The following is a 22,596-nucleotide window of genomic DNA, read 5'->3' as shown; positions in this document are numbered from 1 at the left end:
CACAGTGGAAGCTTTGCCCTAAATGCTAAATAACACACAAATGCTAACATGCTGACAATTTTATCCTGATGGGAAACATCTGCTCTCACTGGCAATCCATATGAGACATTTCACCGAAAGCCGAAAATAACCTCATGAGGAAAAGTCAAGAGGATCACCAAAGTCTGACGGTTTCACGAACATCTGCACACAGTTTCACAGTCACTCATCTGACAGTCGAGATGTTTCAGTCCGTACCAAAGTGGTAGAAGTGGAAAAAGAAACGCACTGTGTGAGTTACACAAAACCATTTTTAATGGCAAGACAAAAAAAAAGGAACTGACACTTTTATCAGCCCCTGAGAATGTGTTGTTTAAATTATAAAAAGCGGTGATTAAAGCTGACAGAGACCGGTTTCATGGACATGGAGTTAAGTTTACACTTCTGCCATCAGTTCTGTGACTTTTCATGAGCTCCCATCCCTTATCAGTGAATCCAGCACTGACTGTTCACACTCTCACTAATGATTATAACAGCTTATTTCAACTTGCAGATGTGACATGAGTACTACTTACAAAGAGAGAGACGTACGTATGCTTAACCTGCTTTGCGGCTTTTAGTGGAAAATACAATAAATAGGGTTTGGAGTGTAATTGTTAACTGTATTTCCTCGACGACGAGGTAGGATAGCTTATTTCTTCATTAACACTGCTCTGCAAAGTTCACCACACACTGATCAGGATATTCTTTGACATAAAGTGAAGAGTTGATAAATAAGATACCATGATCTGTTTGCATACCTTAGGCCTACCTGTGCTAAAGGAGCATCTGTATATCATACTGCTGTACATACATTATGAGCATGTAATACCTCTGTTACTGCTAACTTTGCCCTTGATAATGTACACTGACACTATTAACCGCTAAAGGAACAACAGCTTGGGCCTACAACTCTACAGATTTTTTTAAAATTCTTTTCTGGGAAAAACACTGAAGCTTTCATCTAACTCTGCGTTAATCTCACATGAGGGTCGTAGCTGTGCTAATCAGTCCAGATCCTCACAGTGCAGGCAGCAAAGATGTTATCATCAGTACCCCTGTAGGCAGGAAGCATTTACACTACGTACTAGAGAGAGGTGAATGTAAAGCATGATGCTGCGCTGGAGGTCCATTTGCATTAAGGCAGATAGATGTGTAAACAGTCCTGGCTTTGAACTGGTTGTCTCTCTCTTGATGTGTATGTGCACACACACACGCGCACACACACACAGAGTTGCAGGCCAGGGTGTGAGTGGCGCCCTGGGAGAAAAACACTCGCTCCTTGGTGTTGGGCTGAACTCAAAGTAGTGAGCTCTGTGGCCCTCCTCTTCCTCCTCCTCCTCCTCCTCCTCACCACCGCTCCTTCGCTGCAGTCCTGAACGATTGTGAGGAAAAGCCCAGAAGCGTTGTGCATTCAAACCACTCATTCAGCATCGAACAACACGCTGATAATGTTTCAGGTGTTTTGTCTTTTCTTTTCTTTTTTTTTTTTTTTTACTTGAAGCCATCTTACGGGCTGTATGGTGGGGGCTTCTCATCGGGATGGTTGTGAGGAGGGGAGTAGCGTGGCGGGATCATCGTGGGCCACAGGTGGCTGGCTCCAGACTGGGAGTCATCTGACAGACCAGAGGAGTCAGGGAACATGTAGGAGCCCTGCGGGAGAGGCACAACATTTATTAGAACAACTTGTTTAAGAGTTTGGTCTCAGAATAACCACTGAATAGTCAATAAATCAGTTTATCTGTTTCCAAAGGGCAACTGGTTGCACAGCAGCAAAACACAAAAAACAAAAGTCCAGCAAAGATACAGTGATGCTATTTTGTGGAATTCAAACTTACATGTTGTTCAGCATTCATCAGCTTTTTTTCCCTTTTAAAAACATCTTATAACATCTAATACATAAAGACATCAATGATTGTGTTGTTGCAGAACACTCTCACTCTGTGTGTATCATGCAGCACTGTACCTGCACGTCGTAGGCAGTGTAAGGCGGCAGGCAGGGGGCAGTATTGTAATATGAGTTGAGAGAGGTGGTGGGTGGAGGAGGCTCTGAGGGGACTGGAGCGATGGCCTCTGGCTCAGATGAGCTCTCTGAGGCAGGAGAGGGAGTCTGACAAAGAAGTACAGAGTGTTATTTCATATCTAACACAAACACTAGACAAAAAGGTTTGCACATGGAGCTGTGTGAATGACCCACACACCAGCTAATAGTGTTAAATGTATGATAAAATACATACAGGTGACAAATTAAACATCACAAGCCTCCAGATCATCTCCAGTGCTCCTTGTCATAAGTTCTTCAAATATATTGAGCACTGTACTGAACTGAAGTCCTCTACTTATTTGGTTCTGCACATCACATCACTGCAAAATCTCCCATGGGTGTTTAACCATCTGGAGGATCCCTAAGATCCCATAAGACTTCTGGGACTTCCTTAAGGACCATTACAACCTTTAAGACTTCTTGAACCTTCTACAGGACTTCTACAACCTTCTTACTGGCCACTGAAATATCCAATACTACATGCAGAACGTTCTCACTGATAAACCTCGAAAAGGACCAGCAGAACCCTCTAAATGACGACTGAAACCTTCAAAAGCCATCTGTAGAAACTCTTCGATAGCCACTTAAATCTCCTTAACAACCCCTAGAGCAACCTAAATGCACCTTCTCACCAACCACTAAAACACCCTGAACAATCCTGAGAACCTCCTCAATAGCCACTAGGACCTCATAAAGGACCCCTAAGACCTTCTTTAGATTCTGTAAATAATGTACTGACATAACCCACACCCAACATGGTGTTTGTTAGTGATTATATTTATCATTCACATTGACACACCATGTCCTTGAAGCCTCCCAGCACCGCAGCAGTGATGATGCCCAGGAACAGGGCCACGATGTTGAGGATGGTGGCCGACCACAGCAGGTGATAGAGGTGCACCACGTCCTGGCAGCTCCTCACATCTGTGTACTCGTGGTAGCCTCCCATCACGTCAACACGGCTAGCCCAGTGGGTGGGACAGAGAGGGAAACAGCCTACAGTCAAGCCACAAAAGTCACTGACAGAAGTTTCAAATGAAACTACATCAACCACCAAAACAGGCTCTGAGAATTTGTATTTAGGACACACACAGTGAAAGACATGAGACAGGTTTTTATGGTTGTAAAGATTCCGATGGTTTCAATCTAAATCTGAAAGGAGAAAGATGCTGCTATGGAGCTGAGAAACACAGGTGAGGACATGGATGAATGTTTGGTCAGACACAGACATGCAGGGGAGATGGCACCTTAAGAACACATTTCTATCATGGGTTATATTAAAAACACTTAAATGTCACTTATCAACAATAAAGTTGACCGTAAATGGCTATTATGGGTCTAGAAAAAAGGGACCTACTTCCAAATCATGGATGATTTCCTAAACTTTTTCAAAACATCTTTATTCTGAAGTCCCATAAGAGGATGTTCTCTGAAACAAAGGTTAAAAGAAAAGAAACATTCTTGTTCTAATACAATCACTGCTGCAATGCAAAAAAATCTGTCACAAAAAATGGCACAACAGTACACATCAAAACAATCCAAAGCATCACAGCCAAAGCAACTAGCCACTGATTCAGAGATTTTCATCTGATGCTCGACCGGTCTGCGTACTCACTTTCCGCAGTTGTAGAGGTCGCAGCAGTAACAGGTGTTACTCTTCACACGCAGGTTACAGGGCGAGCGCGACGGTGGGTTACAGGGCACCTGGAGGTCAAACATTATTTTACAGTCCCTTCACTTTGGGTCCCTGAACAACATCATGGCTAAAGCATACAGGTCCAAAAATGTGCACTGAGGAGGAACTGATCTTATTTCTGTGAACTTGAAAATGAAAAAATATGTTTCTTACATCGCGGTCAGATGCTGTCTCACTGGAGTGATACTCACAACGGCCAGCATACAGAGGCCTGAGGTCCTGCAGTGCAATAAACAGCAGCTTTATAAATTTCTGCATAGACAGAAAGCTTCATTTTCATCGAATCCTGTTCCTACAAAACTTCAAAATGAGGAAACGTGCTCCCACCTTAACCCATGAAAAGAGGAACTATGTGTGTGCTGACACGAAATCCTAATACTGATATCATTATTTCAGTAAATTATTTTCTGCACCACAACCAACTAGTGATGTTTGTTCAAAAATACAAAATGTGAGATAATTTACTATAAATCTGAGTATCTGAATTACACACTAAATCTGCAGCCCTGTGTTTAATGTACACTCAGTTACTCAAAGAAAAAATGGCTCCTGTAAATGTGAATAAATGCGGAATGTGATTTAGTTTGGGAATATATATTCTCTGATATTTACAAGTAGCAAGAAATTAGCTCAGTGTAAATAACAGCCAGACTAAAACAGACAAGACAATATAAACCAACAACTAGCTTCACTGTTACTGCATCATATAGCTGTTTCTCTGTCATTCAACAGCCTCTGTAGTTCAGTGTACAAAAAGCTAGAAAGGAAAACTGCCATTTTCCATTTCACTGACACCACTGGCAAATGAAAACCTGCTAATGGTGCTGATCTCCCTTTTCACCCAGCCCTAACTTATTTTGGCATAATTGTTTTAAGAGTGCATTAGTGGTTATTTATTACTTTATGTACTTTGCGTCATGGAGAATAATCTCCCTTTGCCACAAAATATATGGGTCTTGCTGAGCAGGGTGCGGCAGCTGCTACAGCCTGCTGTATGTGAGAGATGCCCTTGCAGAAGGGCATATGTCTTACTATGTGTGTAATGCAGACAGAGGATATTAAGCTATAATGGGAATGGCATTGATTAATAAGCGCATAAGTCTGAGCGTAAGTGTTATCCATATCCATAATTTATTAGTTTAGTTAAATAAATAGAAGCTTCAGTGATACTTACAATGTGCCTGGCAGCAAAAACTCCATCAACAATAGCGCAGCAGAAGGCAGCCACCACTCCGAAACTGATGAAGACAATAGACGCCACTAACTGTAAACAAAAACAGACGAGCATCAGCTTCATCACCCTTCATCATGATATAATGATTTAGTTGTTATAGACACCGGAGGCTAAATTTAAACGTGCAGTGTTGAGATTATTTTTATTGCTTCCTCTCACCGCTTTTGTACTGGGTTACATTTGCGACACTAATGTGTATCATCCTGCACATGTGCTTCTCTCGAGTATGAATCCTCTGAATGGGATGAGGGTGGGGTGAGTGGTGGTGGGGGGGGACTGCTGGCCGGGTAAAGGACGACAGTGGAAGAGCGCAGTGGTCGTCACCTAGCTCTAGCAGAGTTTGTTGCTGGCACAGTGCCTGGCTCTTTATAGGCACTGTGCCCCTTAACTCTCCTCTTTTCACTCCTCAATGAAAGACAGCATGTATTCAATTACACATCACCCCACCCCGTCTGAAGTAACCCCACCTCACAGGGTGTGCGGGGAGGTGGTGTAATTGAGGCAACAGATTCAACATCGAGGTACTCAGCTCTGAGTCCAGATGCTAACATGAAAGTATCGAACCGCACAGGTTTTCAGCAACACTTGTTAAAGATTTGACTGACGTGCATTTGTCAGTTTCCTGCTCTAAACGATGCGGTCCTCCATCAACACACCATTTTCTGAGACTACAAGAACAATTTGAATCATTTTATTGGAAGATTTCTGTGTTTGTGTTTCTGTCTGCTCTCCTTTTACTGATTTGAAGTGGATGGGGCTCAGTTAGAAACACTTAATGTCACATCAGTGAGGTAATTCCATGCACCAGGAATGAAATGAACTCTAATGACAGCTGTGAGGTTGTTTGCTCATCCTGCAAAGCCACTGACAATTAAATCTCACGCAGTTCTGATGTTTGGTTACACGTTTAGTCCTTGATATCGGACATTATCCTACAGAACCACAAGAACCACATTTTCAGAAGCTTTAAACGTCAAAATGTTCAAACATGTTTTTAGAAGACAGCTTACAGCATGACAACAATACAGTTTTGTGTGGCGTTCAGTGGTAAAGACTTCTGAAATATATCTTCATCAGTGCACACCTTGACTTGATTTATACCTTGTACCTGTGCTCATAATCCTGTATATTCAATTGTAACTCCAAAAGGTGGAAACAGTGGCTCACCTTGCACAGTTTGGTGGGATTATTGGTTGGATTACAGTAACATTTCTCTTAAATTTAGCTCCTTTCACCTGCTTCCAATAAATCTCCCTGGGTAAATGGAGTAATCCCTGTGAGTAGAGTGTCCACATTTCTGCACATGCCACAATTACTTTTTTTTGGTTTGTTTGTTTTTTAATATCATGGAACTTAAAGTAATAGCAGTAACATTTGAAGAAAGGAAACGTGTTTGCTGCAGAGGTTGTATTTTCACTTCAAAAATCAAAAAAACATGGATTTTGTTTACTTGTACTCAGCTGTTTATTCAATTTACTACCGTGAAAAACAAACAACACCCGTACAGATTAATATTTGAGAGGCTGGAAGCAGTGATTAATTGGTTACCAAAATAGTTGCCAATTAATTTTCTGTTATTCACAACAACACACAAGCCATAAATAATGACAACATATTTATGTTTTATGGGAAACAACAAATCAGAGATAGAGCGCTTTAACGTGCCACAGCTCAATCGCTCGTGTCACACGTACACTGGCTGTGACTCCAGGCATCTGAACCCTGCTGCTGCCTTGTGGGAAAAGGTGTCACGATACAAACTCATTACTCATTTTCAGCTCGGACAGTCCCCACCCTGCACCTCCCACCTGCTCCTCTCATCTGCAGTTTCTTCCTCCACATTCCAATGTGGACATCTGTCCTCCTCCACTTACACCCTATTTCTATTTCTGACTGCCCCTGAAGCCCGGGATACTTGCTCTGATACACAACATGAACCTCCTCAGGGCCAAGTGGGACTCGCAGTCTGGGTCAGGTCTGCCGCTCGTATTGTCACATTAACAACATAGTCGAGCTGCAGGCTGTTGAGAGGTAATTTGGACTTGTGCGCGGTTTAATAACACTGTTCTGTGACTGTAGAGACAAGGAGACACCGAGCACTGAAAGTGATCTCAATGCACAGCGGTAATATAAATCCTCTTACCATCTGCCTCTTGTTCTCTATCAAATGAGCGCCGATAATTCCCAGAAAAGAGCCAAAGCCCAGCTGAGGAGAGAGAAAATAGCTGTTAGGGCATTTATCTAATTTAACAGTGAACCTTTGCTTTCATAGTGCAGTTAGATAAATCAAGATTTAAGTGTTTCTGTCATGCTCTAGGGAAGCATTATAGCATATTTATAGTATTATATCCATCCACTTTTATAGATAAGCACAATACATTGAAGATTAATTTACTGTGATTTGAGGACAATCTTACTGTATGCTGCAGTGTAACTACTATTTCTGTGTAAATCTGCCTGATTTGAGCTATTAATATGATGAATTTAAGGTTAAAGTTGGAAGAGGCATCTTTATGTTGGCTGCTTTCCTGGTAGCTCTTTATGAGAGGCAGAATGTTAAAAGCTGAGTACTGCGAAAGAAAACAAATTTATGGGCTCTGATACTTTACCTCACTCAGCGTCTAATGACAGCGATGCTGAATAATGAATGTGGGGAAAATTCACCCCTCAGAGACCTTCAGTAATTAGGTTCATCAGTGTCCAGGAGCGGGAAGAGCTCAGCTGGAAACACACACTTCACTTATGTTTAACTCTGACAGGGAGCAGGCCTGCTGCTGCTGCTGCTGCTGCATGTAGGTGTGAACAAGCACTCACAATGACTCCTGGATAGTAGCCGCCCACTGTGATGTTCTGTGTCCTGGTAGTCGCTGCCAGGCCAAAGATGAGGATGAGCACTGATACAATGAGCAGCATCACCGTCACTATTATGGATTTCCTCTTCCTCCTTTTAAAGGAACCTGCGAGACAGCAAATGAGTGAACATTACAGCTGCTGGCGTCACACTGTGACGTGAGCGGTAAAGTGATGTAAAATTAGAAGACGAGCCTGCAATTAGGACCCACCACAAGTGTTGATGTAATGGGAAGTAGTTAAAGAGACTTTGACCATCAGTGGTTTTCTGTGCTAAGAGTGTCTAAGAGCAAAGAATCGAAATGCATCCTGCTTTGAAGATGATGCAACAGGATAAGAGATCGTTCCATGGTCAGTATGAAGAGGAAAATCACAGATGATTTGGTAAAGTAGGAAAACTACAGAGGTCTGGTTGATTTGTTTGCAGGTATTTACAATTACATTTTTGTTCCACAAAAAACTTATAAGGAGTAGATTTAACAGAAAAAAAACTGTTACTTCATCAACATTAAAGAGCCTTTTTGCATTTATATGTATCAAAAAGCATCATTACTGCATGTCATAGTGGCCCATAGTGGCTTTAAGATGCTGATCGTATAATGACAATGTCCTTTATAACCAGTCAGCTCTCTGTTGTCTAGTGTTGCTTCTTGGTGAGGTCCAAAGGGGTGTGAATACTTTTACAAGTGCTGCACTGTGATGTATGCATGTATACATCCTCAATGTGTTTCATCTTCAGTATAATTGGTCAGGAGACTGTATACCATATACTTATAAAGCAGAGTTTTCATCCTTGGAATTAATATGCAGCCAAACCAAAATCCAACCAGCTCATCTGCTCCATCTGGAGTACCTGTGGTGTATAAGTATGAAGTTTCTTACTGTGCACTCTTTTTGAGTTATTGGGTTTAAAAGTAAGTCTGTTTCCTCCTAGTTAGCCCAGTTAGATCATTTATTAGGAAAGATTTTTTTTATACTAACATATTTGTCTTAGCTGTGCTAAATAACTGGGATCAATTTGAACTTGTAAGCTTGAAGTGTTAATGAGTAACAGCACTTTCTCAGGAATCAGAGTTTTCTCTTTTATGTGCAAATTTATGCAGCAAGGTCCAATCAGCTCCATCTGGAGTACCTGTGGGGTGAGTATGACATTCCTACTGTGTGTTGTTCTTGAGTTATCGTTTTCAGAAGACCAGAGTAGACATGATAAGCTAAAAACAATGAACCTTACAGGGTGAGAGGTTTGCAATTCATAAGACAACCTAAACATATTAAAAATGCCATAAATGATTTCAAAGACAATCATGAGCTAAAAACAAAATGTAGTTTGAAGTGCCAAAGATTTACCATTTGAGAGTTGAATGGCCTCAGGGACTATGCTTCTTTTAAACTGACAGATTTGTCTGAATCTCCTCTCAGAGGTCATTTCTTCAAAGAGAGGAGCTGCTGTGTGAGATCATAGTCGTCTCTAACAATATTCAGGGCCTTTTGGTGACGTCAAACTTTAAAAATTGAAGAGACAGACTGGTAGGAGTGGCTAGTAATTTTAGATGCAGTTTTAACTACTACTGAACCAAAACTGTGATAGAGAAAAAAAATAACCTGCCTCTGTTTGTGTGACAGAAAAGATCTGCTCAATTTATTCTGTTGTGTTAGAGAGCTCATCAGCCAAGTCACCTCTTTGTTCTGTTTTATCAGTCTGTGGACACGTGGAGTAGGAGGCCACAGACAGACAGACTTCACTGCTACTGAATACTGATGCTCCAACCTGGAAATCAATAAGAAACTGTGCTCTCCTTTCGTAAATCAGCTACGTCAGTGTTTGTTACCAAACTGAGAAAATAAACGGTTTCGGTCAGATTTTGTCACCACACAATGACGGACACTGTGTCTATGGTTAATAATGTAGAAACATATGCACAACAATTTCAAATGCTACATTGCAATTAAATGAAATTGGCAATATCATTACTAAATTAGATCAAATGTTCTATGAAAATGCATCATACAGGAAATATCATATGCAGCAAAATATGATAAAAGGACGGATGGATTATCAAATTGAAAAATAACTAATTCACATATGATTTTAACATATGTGATCATACAGTGGTCTGTAACAATAGTAGGAAAGATTTCCCAAGCCAATTCTTGATAAAATCCTACACAAAAGCATGTTTTACAAATTTAACTGCCTATGGCACACTGGAAAAAGTGTTACAGATCTTTGTGAATACAATTTCAGACTTGTTCTTTTGAACAAATCTGTGCCTTTAATCCCTTTTCGATGCCTGCAGAACTTATCTTTCTCAAACACTGATTAAGGAATAAGAAGTCTGAAGGAAAACTCACATGGATGATCCCACTATTTGTGGCACAACGGCAAAGCTGTAGGTTACTCTTTCCTGAGACAGTTGAGTCAACAATCTACTACTATCTAGTGATGAGAATTACCTGTGTTAGGCTGCATTACATTGTACAAAAGATATTCACTGAGTCTCCCTTACATTAATGCGCCATTTTTTTTTGTTTTGTTTTAATTATCATGGTAGCAGCAGAGCATCCTGCCAAAAATCTGTGTCAGCCAGTCACCATCAGAGCCAAACATCCAGGCTGGTGTGGTTACTCAACGTCGCCGCACCTGCAGTGACGCGCTGCGGCCTGGACCAGAAAAAACACACGGTCTGGTGATGCAACGAGTGTTTTTGTCTGCATTTGTAAGAGGAAAAAGGCTGCTCTTGTTTTTAACCGACTAAAATAAAAAATGTGAATGGTCAAAAATATTAACCTTGGTGTGTGCGAGCTATTGAAAGAAGCTTTTGGTGCTCGATAAAAGCCCCGCAGTGTAGTAAAACGAGTATATTATTTAATTGATAAAACCTGCTGCAGACACGCCGTTGACCTTGCACACACCTACCCATGCTTGTTTCTGAGAGGGTCAGTCCGCTGGATTGAAGGCTCTGAGGTGGAGGCATGCCGGCTGCAGGATGGTTAACGTAGTCCTCCGGACGATCCTCTTGCAAATAAATAAGATTATTAAAAAAATCACGACGAAATGTTAAGCGCTATGTCTGTAGGAGCTAAATGTTCACAATCATGAGCTAACGCCGACGGTGCGTTCGCTTGCTGTGGCATTCTCTGACAGCAGCCCTCCTCCGTGCCCGCTAAGCCCGAGTCCGTCTCATTTACATCCCCGCGTCTGTTGGTACGTCTCTCGGTGTCCGTCCTCACGGTGTGTCGGTGTCGGACAGTGGGTCGCTGCTGCTGCTGGTGGTGGTGGTGGTTGTATGTGCGCATGTCACAAGCATACTCAAAAAACCCTGACTTGTCGTTACTTGTCTGTCGGTCGTTGTTGTTCAACTATATGCAAATTAACATAATCTGTTGCGAGACAAACCGTCCGCCATTTTTGGATAATTAGCGAGTAACTTCAACGGTTAAACTTCCAAGCTAACGTTCCAAGATGAGCGACTTCAAGTGTCATATTGAAAAAGGGGTTTGAGATTTAAAATTAACCCCGTATAGTTTCTAGTTTGTATCTATTTTATAGTAAATACAGGGAGTGGGAGAGAAAATAAAACTACATCCCTGAGAGAGGAAAGTGATCTTTAACCTGTCACTAGCTACCATTGTCAACACCTGAGGGATAATTTCTGAATACTAGGACAAAAGCTTCGAGTACCTCACGTTACAGGGAGTAAAATGAATCAGATTCAGTGTGTTTTCAATACTCCGAGGTCTTCAACTACTGTTTGTGTTGATTTCATAGACTTGAAGCTACTTACTTACTTGTGGTTTGGGATGAAGTAAAAGTTGTTGTGGGCACCGAGCGCCACCAACTGTCAGAGATACGACGGTGCGTTCAGGAGCTACCGGACAGCAGCACGTGCATGATTCAACAAGGTGACATGCGCTGCCTTCATGTATGTATCCTACGGTTTGAGGTCCTCTCTGGTCATGGGTACTGTATCGTTATTACTTATCCTGTTATTCAATTGCTCTTGCATGGATTCTATTTTTATTTCTATTCCTATTTTCATTTTATGTATTTCCAAGTAGTTATTGTCTTTTCTACTTAATTTATCTGTTCTTTCCTGTGCTGCAGCAACATCTAAATTATATTATTTATATACGACTGGTTGTAATTTTATCTGCCACGTCAAAAGCGTTGACCTTTATGTAAGGAATACCTTTGATTTATTGTATTTATTGTATGAATTAAGTTAACTGGATTAAAAAAAATTACATATATAAATAATATGTAAGAATAATAACAATAAAAGCCTGTCTATAGCTGTGCACATAGGCACACAAAGCAACTTTTGTCAGATAATTAAAAAATGTCTGATGCATATTTTGTTGTCTTTGTTCATAGTGGAGTGTCTTAAATTTAATTTGTGTAACATAAACAATATGCACCAATGAGACACAATATCCACAAAGGTGAGGACCAAAAGGCAGGTTCTGCTTTATAACCTGATACTGAGGCCTGTCTTGAAGATGGTGACTGAGTCAACATGTAGTTTGAAGACTGTCATGCTCTTTTTAAAAATATATGTTGCAGAATATAACATATTTATTTGAATTACTACACATCAAACCTTACATTCACATGGAGCAGGATGAACATGATGTTAACAGGGGCCTTGGGGACCACAGACAGGTCACTCAGGCCATGGCTCCAAAGGTCACTGCACTGAGACTAGCTGTGCCAAAATGCACATATAGCCCACACGCAGGGACAAATATGCAGTTCTTTAACCGCAGGAAAGTTGCACAAGCATTTCCTGTGCATGGACCGGCGCGTGAAATAAACGCCTTCCACTAAAGGACTTTCCCTGCGAAATGCCCTGGTGCTTTTTGCCTCTCTGCAGGTGTCCTTGTATCGTGAGAAGAATCGTTGGCCTTTACTGTAAAATACACTCACATGACTCACACACACACGCATGCACACACACGCGTGCACGTTTTGCCGCGCGTATCTCAAAGAACAGATTTTTTTCCATGACGCAACTACTCTTTTCATGTAAAAGAAGAAGAAGAACAGAAAAAAACACCCTCAGAAGTCCCCCCTCTCCCACTTTTTACATGGGGTAACAAAGCGCTACGTGACCTGAGTGTAGATAGGACCCGGATGAGGACTACTTGAACTTGCACCAGAGGAGATCTTATGGTAAGTAGCTGCTGCAGGAGTCTGTGAGGCTGCTGGCGTTGGCAACTGCTTTAGTATGCAAGCATGTGCAGGGACAATACTTAATCACTGATATTTAATCTATGATGCATTTTTTTTCATAGCATCCAAACGCTTGATCAATAATAATAAAAAATATGAAAAAAAAAAATCTGAGGAAAAAACTTTATTCTAACTTTATTATTCTCGTGTCCTCGTGCGCGTACAGTATGCAGCCAAGCAATGATTGACAAGAGTGTCTTGTGTTGGGATAAGCTATAAATATTGTATTCAGGCTTTGATTCAGTCTCAACCCAGCTTAGCAGACAATGGCTGGTGGTGTGCGTGTACAGAATGCAGTGCTGTGGTCCAGGCCGCTGCCAAAACGTCTCTGGGACCAAAGAAGAAAAAAAAAAGAAAAAAGAAAAAAAAAAGCACTTTGTATCCCACCCCCAGTTTTTCTCTGTCCACCGTTCATTCACTATGATGCGCGCCTAGTTGAAGGAGGTTCTCCACAACCCGGTCCCCTCTGCGTGCCTAAAACTTTCTAATGAAATCCCCAAACACTTTTTGACAAACATTAATTTTTTTCTCTCTAGGGGCCAAGAGGTTTTTCGACATATTAATCAGCGTTTTTTTATTGAAAAGAAAACCTCAGGTAGGTCAGATTTTTTAAAATTGAAATTGTATGTGTTGCAGCTTCAAGAGTTAAATTTCTGTGTCTGATTTTAGTAGAAGTTACTCAGATACAGCTCTGCATTTTTCTGAAAAAGTGTAGAAATTGTTGTTCGAACTTGACCGATGTAAAGATGTGTTGCTTTAACTCACTGGGCAGGGTAGATGTGATTGGTTTAACAAGTACCTTTTCTTTCTGTGAAGAATATGGAGCCCAGTTCCACAGAGGGAGGAGCTGAAGAGACGCTCCTTAAAAATCATCCAACAAGTCCTGTAAGTGCTGACATTAAACAGAAAACATGTAACTTTGTAATTACTTTGTTCACTGAAGCAAGTGCAGCAATTAAAGCATTTTCTCCTCCAGCAACTTTATCATTAACTCGGTAGTCGAGTGGTTTTTCTGGCACAAAAGTCGAAGCTCACTACAGCATTTTAAACACGTAACAGCAGATTCTTTTAAAGGTCAAGTTCTCACAAATGAAGTGACTTTTCGGTGACACTCACAAGTGTTCCTGCGGCTCCTCTGGGATCTGTGTGTCCTGGCTCTGCGGATGCTGAGAGTCAGTGAGTAACATCTGGCTGTTAGAGTCACCCTCCAGTTCTGCTGTCTGCAGCTGCTGCTCCAAGCAGGAGGGTCCACTCAGAGGAGGTCAGCTCTCCCAACGAGTGCCAGAAAGGTCACCAGCGGGTTTATAATTTGCAGAAACAGGGGACAGGACCATCAGTGCGATGTTCATTAATATGCAGAGCACTCTCTGGCAGCTTATATTATCGGTCATACTCGGATCAGAAGGCATGCCATTTTTTTTCCTGCAGTGATTTGAAAAGAAAACAGGTTGAGCTTAGCAGTTTGAGAATATGTGTGGTGAGGGCTTTTTCTCTTCTTCTTCTTTCCACCAGCCTCACAAAGTGATACTCAAACATGGCCAAGAGCTGGAGGAAGAGCAGGAGGAGTTGGCCGAGCACCAGCCTCTAGAGCAGGAAGACCTGAACTTTGAGAGATGGAAGCGCAGGCCGATACCCAAGAGGACGCTCCACCAGAAAATAGATGACTTGAAGAAATACTTGTGGAATGCAGAGACCAACGAATTCATGGGTCGCTCTGGAAAGAGCTGGAGTGAGTTGATGAAAAAAAAGAAAGGTTCTGTGTTGTCGGGGTATTGGGGAGGGACGTTTGGATTAATGCAAAAAATATTTTATTTATTACTGCGTGTATCCAGTAATTAGCAGATGTAACGTTGAGCGCTTCACAGTTGACTCATCTTAAACAAGCCTCAGAGCAGACATGGTGTTTGAACATCTTTAAAAGATGCACTCAGGGATAGTTTAAGGGGTGAGAAATCTCTCTCCAGTCCAGTGACTCTGCTCACTGTGTCTTGAATGTGTGTGTGTCCTCATGCTCAATGTTTACATAGGTGCGTGGACAATTCAGAGTGTCCTGACAAAAACAGACTGCCTGGGGACGTGTCCCCAGCAGGAGCGCACTGTTTCGAGCCTCGCATTGGCCAGGAATCACATTCCTCTACATCTTACCATGCTCTCCACAGCCTCTTTCCCAAAGCCTTGGCGACCTCGTTGCTGAACTTAACATGCTCAGGACCCCTCAGTTGCAGTAAAACACGTAGAGATGCTCATGCCTCTTTTTTTTTCTTCCATAGAGCTTACTGCCAAATTGAGCTTTGGTGCAGGTGAACTTTTTTTTGGCAGAGGCGACAGACTGGACGAGTTTGTTGAGTCAGTGATGATGGAGCAGCCTTCTTGGTATTCCAGGGTAGTTGCCTTGTGACGCTGTCGAGCCCCCTCCTGTCAGCTCCACTGCACACAATGGCAAACATGATCCAACTGAGTGTAGAGAGAATATCCAAAGGAAAAGTGCGTGTTAGCTTGCATAAGCTGCCGTGCTGGATCCCAGGCAGACAGCTAAGAGCTCATTTCCAGCTACATAACCAGTGTGTGCACACTTGCGGAGGAGTGGGGGCCCATGTGTCTGCCGAAGAAAAGGCCCTGAGTTGAAGTCTGTGCTGTGTGTCCTGTGAGACGAGTGTGTAAGAGGGGACACAATACCAGAGTGGGGTGATTGGGGCTCCTTGGAGCTGGCTGGGCCTCTATGGCTGCAAAAGACCTTCACTACGATGGCAACCGGAGGTTCACTGTGTTCCTGAGTGAAAGGACAGCTGGGAGAATTCTCACTGGGCTGAAACAGAAAGGCCTTTGTGGCTCTGGGGATGCAAGGCTGGCTGCAGCAAGTCCCCCTGTGAAATTGTCCACACAGCAAAAGCCATTTAATTTAGGACACGTTTAGTTTGATTAGTTGCTAATGGACTGTTAATTGAAAATTGCATAACAATTCTAGTTCTCAGGGTTGTTTTATTACGGGGAGTGGGGTGGGGGCACATTAGCTCAGTACAGTGAATTTTATACCAAAACTCTTGGAGTTATTTGCTGGTCCAGACATGAGTGGAGGGCTCTGCTTTTGTATGAGTAATCAAGGACAGTGGCTGGAGTCCAGACAGTCATTGTTTTCATTCACTCAAATCAGAGTCATAGTCTTTTTAGAGATGTGTAGTCTGTTATGTAAGTCCACAATGTTATGCAATGTTGTGCAAACACATCAGAGATATTCACCCTAATAACTCACTTCTCTACCCCTCTTTTAGGCCTCATCCTTCTCTTCTACGCTGCACTTTATATGTTTCTTGCAGCCATGTTTGGCGGCTGTATTTTTTGCCTCATGTGGTCTATTAGTCCCTACCATCCGACCTTCAATGATAGAGTGATGCCACCAGGTAAATATAACACCAAACTCAAACCGCGCCCCTGCCACTTTCCTCCTCTTTTCGTCTTTTTGTCCTTCTGTCTGTTGATTCTACTTGAGTCTCAGCACAGTTGACTGTCTCTGGGTCTCCACTGGCAGGTATGACGATGGCCCCACACCTAGAAGGCCACGACATCGCCTTCAACGCCTCCGATCGCAAATCCTGGAAGAAGTACGCCAGGTCAATGGATGAATATCTACGACGTGAGTCAGTAGTGACCCGTGGGGGGTTCGTGTTAAATCTGGGAGGTCTGATGGGGTTTTTGAGTTTGTTTAAAATGAAGTCGGCATGCAACGAGTTAATCTCATCATCTTCACCACCTTTGTCCCCTTTTTCCCTTTGGATCTTGCAAGGCATGCTGGGAAGGGAAGCCTCTTTGTGGGCAGAGTGCAGCCATTCAATTCCGTTTTTTTTCTCCACACCCTGCTTTTGTCAAGCTTCCTTAATCAGAGGCCTGAGTCTGGCATGACATTGATGTTGCAAAGGTTTATTTATGCCCTCCTCTCTCATTCTCCCTCCCTCCCTCTCTGCCTCTTTCTCCCTGATCCTCATTTCCAGCGTACAACGATGGCGCTCAGGAGAGGAAGAACATTCACTGCACACAGGACAGATACTTCATGCAGGACGACTTGGAGGAGAGCGCGGAGCGGAGAGCGTGTCAGTTTAAGAGGTCCTGGTTGGGGGACTGTTCAGGGCTGCAGGACCCCCACTATGGCTATTCTCAGGGAAAGCCATGCATCCTCCTTCGAATGAACCGGGTAGGTGAAACAATGCAACAGTTCACTTTAAAAAGTACCATTATGTCTCAGTGAGTGACACCTTGTGGCCATTTCAGGGAGAGGATGAAGATACATGAAGACGTTTCTGCACCACCATTTGTGCTGGTTTATATTTTGAACTTGATGCGTAATGCTGAAAAAGGTGGACAGTGCGCATACCCACAAATTTCTGGGGGAAAAAAAACAGCATACAAAGAAAAATGAGACGTTGAATCGATGCAGCATTTCAACATACACTGTTTCTACCCCTCAATAGATTCTTGGTTACTTACCTGGCCAGGGAAAACCAATAAATGTGACTTGTGGAGTTAAGGTACAGAAACCATCAACATTTTTACATCAATAATATGCAACATGTCTAAAAATGTCATAATTGTTTCATGTAAGTGAGTGAGTTTAACTTTTGTCCTGTTTCAGAAAGGACCACCAGAAGCCTTGGGAGAAATCCAGTTTTTTCCTAAAAGCATTTTTGACCTGAAGTACTACCCATACTATGGGAAGCTCAGACATGTGAGACGAGACGACGAGATGAGACGAGAGTTTCGTCACTGCAGCGTATAAACAGTTTTATTTAAGTTTCAAATGGCGCCTGTCAGGTTGTGATTTTCTGTGTCTCTTCTTCTGTCTCAGGTAAACTACTCTTCGCCGGTGGTGGCTGTGCGTTTTGCAGGGTTGCAGTACGATACTCACATCCAAGTGCAATGCAAACTGAACGGAGTTGGCATCATTAACGATTCACCCACTGACCGCTACCTGGGCAGTGTGACCTTCACCCTGGAGGTCGGAGCGTAAGGCGAAGATACCGCTGCCAGCAGGATGCTCCTGTGACAATGAGGCTGGAAAATGTACGAGGAAAAAATTATGTTGAAGCATTATTTTCCATGAAATATGTAATTTCCTTCTCCTCATCTTTCACTTAAAATATCCATGTCTTCTGCTGTGAAACAAATTCCTCAAGAGGTAGATATTTACTCTTGTGTTTCTGTTGTATCTTTGTACCTTGAGTGTGCTACTGGCACCTGCACCCACAACAAACAGTGCTGAGCACAGGACGAGTGCGTAGAGTGAGTTACAATTCAATTCCTGATATTCTGTAATGATTAGCAAGATTAATCAAACTAAATTACACTCTGCCCAGTAGTTAGCATTTCTGGCTATGCAAATCCAATTATAACTTAAAACATTAATGGGCAATTAGAAATATTGTTTTTTTGGGTTAGATTATGGTTTTGTGTGCACATTTTGTGTGACAAAGTGTACTAATTTGTTTTGCATTATATTTTTCAAACATGTATATTGTAAGAATTCAAAGAAGTATCATGCAAACACTGAAAGCAGGACTTGTACTGTACTTACACAGTAAAAAAAAAAACATAATAAATGACTGCAAATACACTATTAGTATATTTTTGTTGAATAGAGCAGAATTATACATTTATGATAAAGTATCACAAGCCACTTCTTGCCTTCTTTTGTAAAAACATTTGCTTTTGAAAATGAAATACTACACAAGACTGATCAATAAAGAGACATACTGTACTGTGAAATAGTTTGTGAAACGTCTGTACCATTTTAAAAGTAGAACTATTTTGTGGTAGAATTAATCCTGCCTGAACAGTGCTACTAAACCTGGCATCAATGTTGTATTTATTCCTATTATAGTTCTTATAATAAATACAATGTTCTGGTATGTACTCTAAGTTTTCTTCCACATGGGACTAATAATGTTATTGTGCATTACATATTTTTAAAAAGAGCTTTCAACACATTTAAACTCTGTAATAAAATAGATTTTACATTTTTGATGGTAAACACATTTGAACACCTGCAATCACAAAAAGTATTTAGAGTCTTTTACCAATTAATCAGAACTTTTCACTGATAACATCATTGAAAAAATTACACATTACTTGTGTGAGTGAGTTTGGATTTCTGTTTTAAAACAGTTGGTATTAGAGGTATAAGGGAATATATATTTTGTAAATGCCTAACCAATATAACTTATAAAACATGAAACATATCCTCATTTGGTGTAACAAGAGCACTACAGCCAAGCTAGCGGCTATGCTAATTAGCAGTAAACACAAACTACAGCCAAGGATGATGGAATATCATTAATAATATCTGGCCATAAAACAAGTATTGATGTCAATGATGACGATGATGGTACTTCTCCATGGGCACTTCACTTAAAAGCACAAATGTAAAAGTCTTTAGGGTTCATCCTATGGGAACCATGAAAATATCTGCATCCTGTTTCACAGTTGAGGTGAACTTGCTAAAATGTTGGCAAAGGGGATGGTAACCACTTCAGTGCTGTTCTACATACTGGAGAAAGTATGTCAAGTAAAAGAATTCTCTGCAGGGTTCAGATTAAATTTAAGAACACACAGAATATGATTTAACACCTGTTTACATCAGCCAAAGTATGAAAGTAAGATGGAAAACCTGCTGGGTCCATATGGACGACTAGTCTCAGTAACTAGTTCAGTATGTCTACATCGACCTCTGTGACCTCTGGGTCAACATGCATATCTGCCTGTATGCCAGCAATAGCTGGAGTGAGAGTCATGCCTCTGTGTACCATTACAGGTTATAAAAAGCATGTTGTCGATCAAAGTCGAATGGACAGTTTGAGCTGTAGCAGCAGTTCACTCAGTCAGCCGTGTCAACGTTTAGTTTACAACTGTTAACCTTTGAATACAGTTTTGTCACAAGACGGTCACGCTAAAGGCAGGACACAGGCACAGAAGAATGACAGTGATACAAAACAAGAACGAAACTTTATTTAATTTGTTCCCCACTTGTGTTGAACAAGCTCATCGTGTCACATTCTTCATCAGATGGAGACAAGCCTCAGGCAAGCAACTCAAGAGGTGCACAACAGAAAGGCACGAAACTATCGGGGACGGGGAGGTGATCGAATGTAGAGAACTGAGGATCATGATATCATCATAAATAAAATGGTGTGACTCATGGTCATGGTCTTCACACTTGAACTGCTCATCCTGTTAATGTTCCTGTACCATCACACGGATCTTACTCTAACCAATGTTTAGCTGCTGTATCAAGAACAAATTAACGTACATTCTGGTGACTCACTAACCAGATGGCAAAAATATGCATGTTAAACTTGACATGGTAAAGGAACAACACTACAATTAATTCACCAAATACTCACAAGTAAATCTTTTACAGGAAGTGTACATTTTGAGAAAATAAAAGTCTTAAATTTTCCTAACATGAGTGAAATATTAAAACACAACCTCGAACATTTCCAAAAAACCTGGTCCCAAAGCTGGTAAAGTGTCTTTGATAAGTTAGTGTCCCTTTCTTCAAGCTACAATTAAGTGACTCTAGAAGTGCAACAGTTTCATTTAGCTGTTAATTAGTGTTACGTGACGGTTAAAGAAATATGAGAACAGAGGTGTGTGGGATTATGGATGACAACGGTGGATCTATTAGCTTGCTCGTACATTCACGTCATCAAAAATCAAGGTCATTCATTCTATACAAGAGAGTAATTTACACATATACTATTATACAGCACAGAAACCGAGAGGAAAAAGCCTCTCTCTCTGGAGGGGAGGGAGGGGGAGAGGGTGGAGGCTCTGAGGGGGGTGGGGGGGTGGAGACGGCTACTCACAGCCATAAATTTAATTTTTAAAACATGCAATCTATAATCAAACGATGCAATATCGATCATAAATGTCTTGGTACTTGATTCAGTCATTGGCATCAAAGCAAAACAGAGGAAAATGGTCGGGGGGTGGTTGCTGGGAGAAATTTTAAACTGGGTACAGGAGAAAGGGGAGACACTGCCTCACGGGGAGAAAACAGAAAAAAAAGCAATGCTTTTGATGCACTGACGGGCAGAGAGGTGGTTGGGGTTGGGTTGCTTTTCTTTATGAGCTGTGAGGGTTGGAAAGGTGTAAAGACGCGGAAGCGGCAGGGTTGGATTATACAGACTGGTAGCCAGTGCGACTCTTCCTCCGGCCAATCAGGTAAGAGATAAGCACAAGGATGATTAGGAAGCTGAGCGCCACACCCACTGCGATGGGCACCAAAAAGCTCAAATCAGAGTCCAGGAAGCATTCCTCAGCTGACAGACAGAAAGAGGAGACAGAGACAGCAGGTTAGTGGTTTAGTCGGCAGAAGACACAGAGGGTTAGAGAGAAGCAGCAGGAGAGACCAGAACCTACAAAAAGTGGAATTAACAATGTAAATGTTGATTAGAAGAGAAGGTTATTAAATATTCCAAAAGCACAGAAAGGAAATCACTCAACTGGACGTGACTCATTATTCTCTCTGAGTGTTAAAGGAACAGGCCGATATTTTGGGAAATGCTTGCTGTCATCTTAGCTTAGCAGAGAGATTGGTGACAGGAACAGTTAACCTGGCTCTGACCAAAGATAACAAACCTGCCTGCCAGCACTTACAGCTCATTAACATGTTAAATCCCATCTGCCTGATCTGTAGAAGAACCGAGGTATAAAAGGGGCATGCTGTGGTTTTTACAGCGATTATGTGCTGGATTTTTTCCTTGTCATGGAGCAGTGAGTCCCTGGTGTCAGCATCAATGCTGTGCTCACATCATATCAGAGTCAATGTTATGCTGATTATCATTTCCTCACTTCTAAATAGCAGTCATTTGAATATCCAAGTCAGAGTTACGCTCCAACATATCTAACTGCAGGTTAAAAAGCACAGAAGTTCCACTAAAGTATATTATTATTAGTCAGTTAATTTAAAACCTTACTCTGTGTTATTACACTCATGTATAGTCGTCCTTGATAGTTTTATGATTATTAACTGAAACTATAATTTGTGTCTTTCCATTTTCTTGTTATTTCTTCTTGATTACTGCAGCTGGAGCCTCCAGGAAGCTCTCAGGAACAGCTTCTGGCTGTGGCCATTATTACAAGATCACATTGGCACAAAAGTAACTACAAAAAAGCAGCTGTCAAACGGTGAAGACATTTTTAGATGGAAATTATTATCAATGGCACTAGATTTTCTCAGTCAGCCATGATGGAGAAGGTCCTGGCCTGTAAATTGTCCTGTAAAACTCCAACACTCAATTTTTACATGACTGTTTTTACGTGGATTAAACAATATGAATGATATGACATGTTAATTAATTAGCTTTAGAGGTGCAGGTAGACAGATTTTTGTTTCCTCTGGATAGAACCAGGCTAGCTGTTTCCCTGTTTCCAGTCTTTGTGCTAAGATAAGTTAACCTGCTTCATATTTATTGAACAGGCATGAGAGAAGTATCAATCATCTCAGCAAAACAAATAAGCGTATTCCCAAA

The 22,596-nt window shown here is 41.6% G+C and overlaps 2 protein-coding genes across 7 annotated transcripts; one reads left to right on the top strand and one right to left on the bottom strand.

Moving 5' to 3' along the window:
* Positions 1 to 270: 270 nt before the first annotated feature.
* On the bottom strand, positions 271 to 11,752 carry tmem255a (transmembrane protein 255A). Of its 6 annotated transcripts, XM_018694203.2 has the most exons (11): positions 11,632 to 11,748; positions 10,760 to 10,858; positions 7,807 to 7,949; positions 7,136 to 7,198; positions 4,933 to 5,022; positions 3,912 to 3,977; positions 3,678 to 3,766; positions 3,420 to 3,491; positions 2,862 to 3,030; positions 1,985 to 2,128; positions 271 to 1,671 (listed from the first exon to the last, which is right to left on the bottom strand). In XM_018694203.2, the coding sequence occupies exons 2-11, from the start codon at positions 10,815 to 10,817 to the stop codon at positions 1,528 to 1,530; spliced, it is 1,038 nt and encodes a 345-aa protein (XP_018549719.1). In that variant the 5' UTR covers positions 10,818 to 10,858; positions 11,632 to 11,748; the 3' UTR covers positions 271 to 1,527. The 6 variants fall into 6 exon arrangements, with proteins under 6 accessions (XP_018549719.1, XP_018549723.1, XP_018549724.1 ...); XM_018694207.2 differs by lacking the exon at positions 10,760 to 10,858 and having other exon boundaries at positions 11,632 to 11,752; XM_018694208.2 differs by lacking the exons at positions 10,760 to 10,858; positions 11,632 to 11,748 and adding an exon at positions 11,525 to 11,604.
* Positions 11,753 to 13,480: 1,728 nt separating this feature from the next.
* On the top strand, positions 13,481 to 18,972 carry atp1b4 (ATPase Na+/K+ transporting subunit beta 4). The gene is made up of 9 exons (XM_018694213.2): positions 13,481 to 13,670; positions 13,892 to 13,960; positions 14,588 to 14,804; positions 16,345 to 16,473; positions 16,602 to 16,706; positions 17,062 to 17,261; positions 17,539 to 17,595; positions 17,700 to 17,792; positions 17,913 to 18,972. The coding sequence occupies exons 2-9, from the start codon at positions 13,895 to 13,897 to the stop codon at positions 18,072 to 18,074; spliced, it is 1,029 nt and encodes a 342-aa protein (XP_018549729.1). The 5' UTR covers positions 13,481 to 13,670; positions 13,892 to 13,894; the 3' UTR covers positions 18,075 to 18,972.
* The last annotated feature ends 3,624 nt before the right edge of the window (positions 18,973 to 22,596 follow it).

The sequence above is a fragment of the Lates calcarifer genome, linkage group LG8 (genome assembly GCF_001640805.2).
Source record: "Lates calcarifer isolate ASB-BC8 linkage group LG8, TLL_Latcal_v3, whole genome shotgun sequence".
NCBI classification, from domain to species: Eukaryota; Metazoa; Chordata; class Actinopteri; family Centropomidae; genus Lates; species Lates calcarifer.
This window is presented reverse-complemented; position numbering and strand designations above follow the sequence as displayed.

Excerpts from the sequence above, each read along its gene's own strand:
- tmem255a (XM_018694203.2), bottom strand. The coding sequence starts at position 10,817 with ATGCCTCCACCTCAGAGCCTTCAATCCAGCGGACTGACCCTCTCAGAA. Across the intron at positions 3,978-4,932 it reads TTTTTGCTGCCAGGCACATT|GACCTCAGGCCTCTGTATGC; the intron begins GTAAGTATCACT and ends ATTGCACTGCAG. Across the intron at positions 3,492-3,677 it reads GACCTCTACAACTGCGGAAA|AGAACATCCTCTTATGGGAC; the intron begins GTGAGTACGCAG and ends CCTTTGTTTCAG.
- atp1b4 (XM_018694213.2), top strand. The coding sequence starts at position 13,895 with ATGGAGCCCAGTTCCACAGAGGGAGGAGCTGAAGAGACGCTCCTTAAA. Across the intron at positions 14,805-16,344 it reads TCGCTCTGGAAAGAGCTGGA|GCCTCATCCTTCTCTTCTAC; the intron begins GTGAGTTGATGA and ends CCCCTCTTTTAG. Across the intron at positions 17,793-17,912 it reads ACTATGGGAAGCTCAGACAT|GTAAACTACTCTTCGCCGGT; the intron begins GTGAGACGAGAC and ends CTTCTGTCTCAG.